The sequence below is a fragment of the Aplysia californica genome, unplaced genomic scaffold (assembly GCF_000002075.1).
Source record: "Aplysia californica isolate F4 #8 unplaced genomic scaffold, AplCal3.0 scaffold00207, whole genome shotgun sequence".
NCBI classification, from domain to species: Eukaryota; Metazoa; Mollusca; class Gastropoda; order Aplysiida; family Aplysiidae; genus Aplysia; species Aplysia californica.
The window spans coordinates 38419-39845 of record NW_004797477.1 but is presented as its reverse complement, the minus strand read 5'-3'; the positions used below and the strand labels follow the sequence as shown (position 1 = coordinate 39845).

At 48.7% G+C, this 1427-nt stretch overlaps 1 protein-coding gene across 1 annotated transcript in view; it reads right to left on the bottom strand.

The window, feature by feature from the left end:
• The window catches only part of LOC101851951 (metabotropic glutamate receptor 4-like), a 34336-nt gene that overhangs the window by 9869 nt on the left and 23040 nt on the right, over positions 1-1427 (bottom strand). Inside the window, exon 6 of the mRNA XM_035969997.1 lies at positions 1051-1127. Within this exon, the coding sequence (XP_035825890.1) occupies positions 1051-1127 (77 nt within the window). The remainder of the gene's footprint in view (positions 1-1050; positions 1128-1427) is intronic.

The window sequence follows — 1427 nt, the reverse complement described above, 5'->3', positions numbered from 1 at the left end:
GGTCCGTCTCCGTTGTCCAAGAACTGGAAGTCTTGCCCTGACAGACCTGGGGAGTGCACAGGATAATGTGTTACACACAGCGCTGCCACTTACAACAGCAAGTCAAGATGATGATTACAAATTTCTACACACAGCGCTATCCTTTCCTGCTCTATGGCAATATTCTATCGTCTGCCTTCGTCTCCATTTTCTGTCCCCTCCCACTCATTTACTTTGCCCTCTCCTTTGGGCTCCAGACTCTTTCTGCAGCCTTTCTACTGCTACCTCTTGGCTCCTCCCTACTGCTGTCTTCCAGCCACACCCCTGATCTTATTGTAGGAAAGATTTACGCCTAGCCTTCTCGGACAATGGCGATAAATCTCGGACGTCCCATGTGCAAGTTGCGCACGTTAAAGATCCCTTGGCGGTCCAAAATCGATAAGAGTAGGATTCGGACCCCACCCTGGCAAAATTCAGTATTTCCTACCAACTTAAAATATTTAATGTGTCCTGCCCGCTCATAAGACCTTACGCAGCTGCGAGGTCCGTAAAACACTTACAAAAAACAAACAAACAAACAAACTAACTAACTAAAAAACAAAAACACAGCACTGGCACTCACAATAACACACCAAGCTGATGAACAAATTTGATCTTCATAACCTCGCACAAAAAAGTCAAGGAACGACTTGTGTTTTCACGTGTCAAATCTAAACTTCAATATCTCGTAAATCTGTTAACTTCAGTCAACCAAACTTGGCAAAGGCACTGACGACTAGACATAGTCTTCCTGTACAGCAAATCTACCTGCACAAGCTTCGGGCGACTTGCAGAGCATGCCAAAACACAGCCGAAAAACATGAAAAATTTGCGAAATTACTCTTCCCCAGCAACATTGGTATAGGGACTGGAGGCTAAAACTAAGCTTGGTATGTGCTAAACAGATGTCTTTGCTGTGAACATCGCTAACTTGGAATCCTTCATAAGCCCGCGTTTTTCAGCCATGTTTATTACAACAAGATGGCCCAAACAATGGTCGCCGCCTGATGTACACAGAGGCAGAGCCCTTGCCTGGCACGACGAAGGCTCCACCTCCCCAGTCGGTGCAGGTCGGTCGACTTGGGGTGTCCCTGTCAGCCATATGGAGGCTGCAAGAACGACGGCGAGTGACAGGAAGGGTTTAGGGCAGGCCTCAACCAGAGCGCCATGTTGACAAACGACAGCATCGACTGGTTCATCGTCAGACAGGTTGTGACGTCACGTACCACTACTACAAACCGCATGAGGTGACAGACAATGTCCACGTGAACGAGGAGACAGCGAGGAACCGTCTCTGTAGAGCCAGATTCGCTTCTCGTGTCCCTGCCAGGCGCCCCAGACTCACGCCGCCCCACAAAGCAGCTCGCTGGGTGTGGTCTGCCATGCTCGCCATTCACAGTGAACACAAT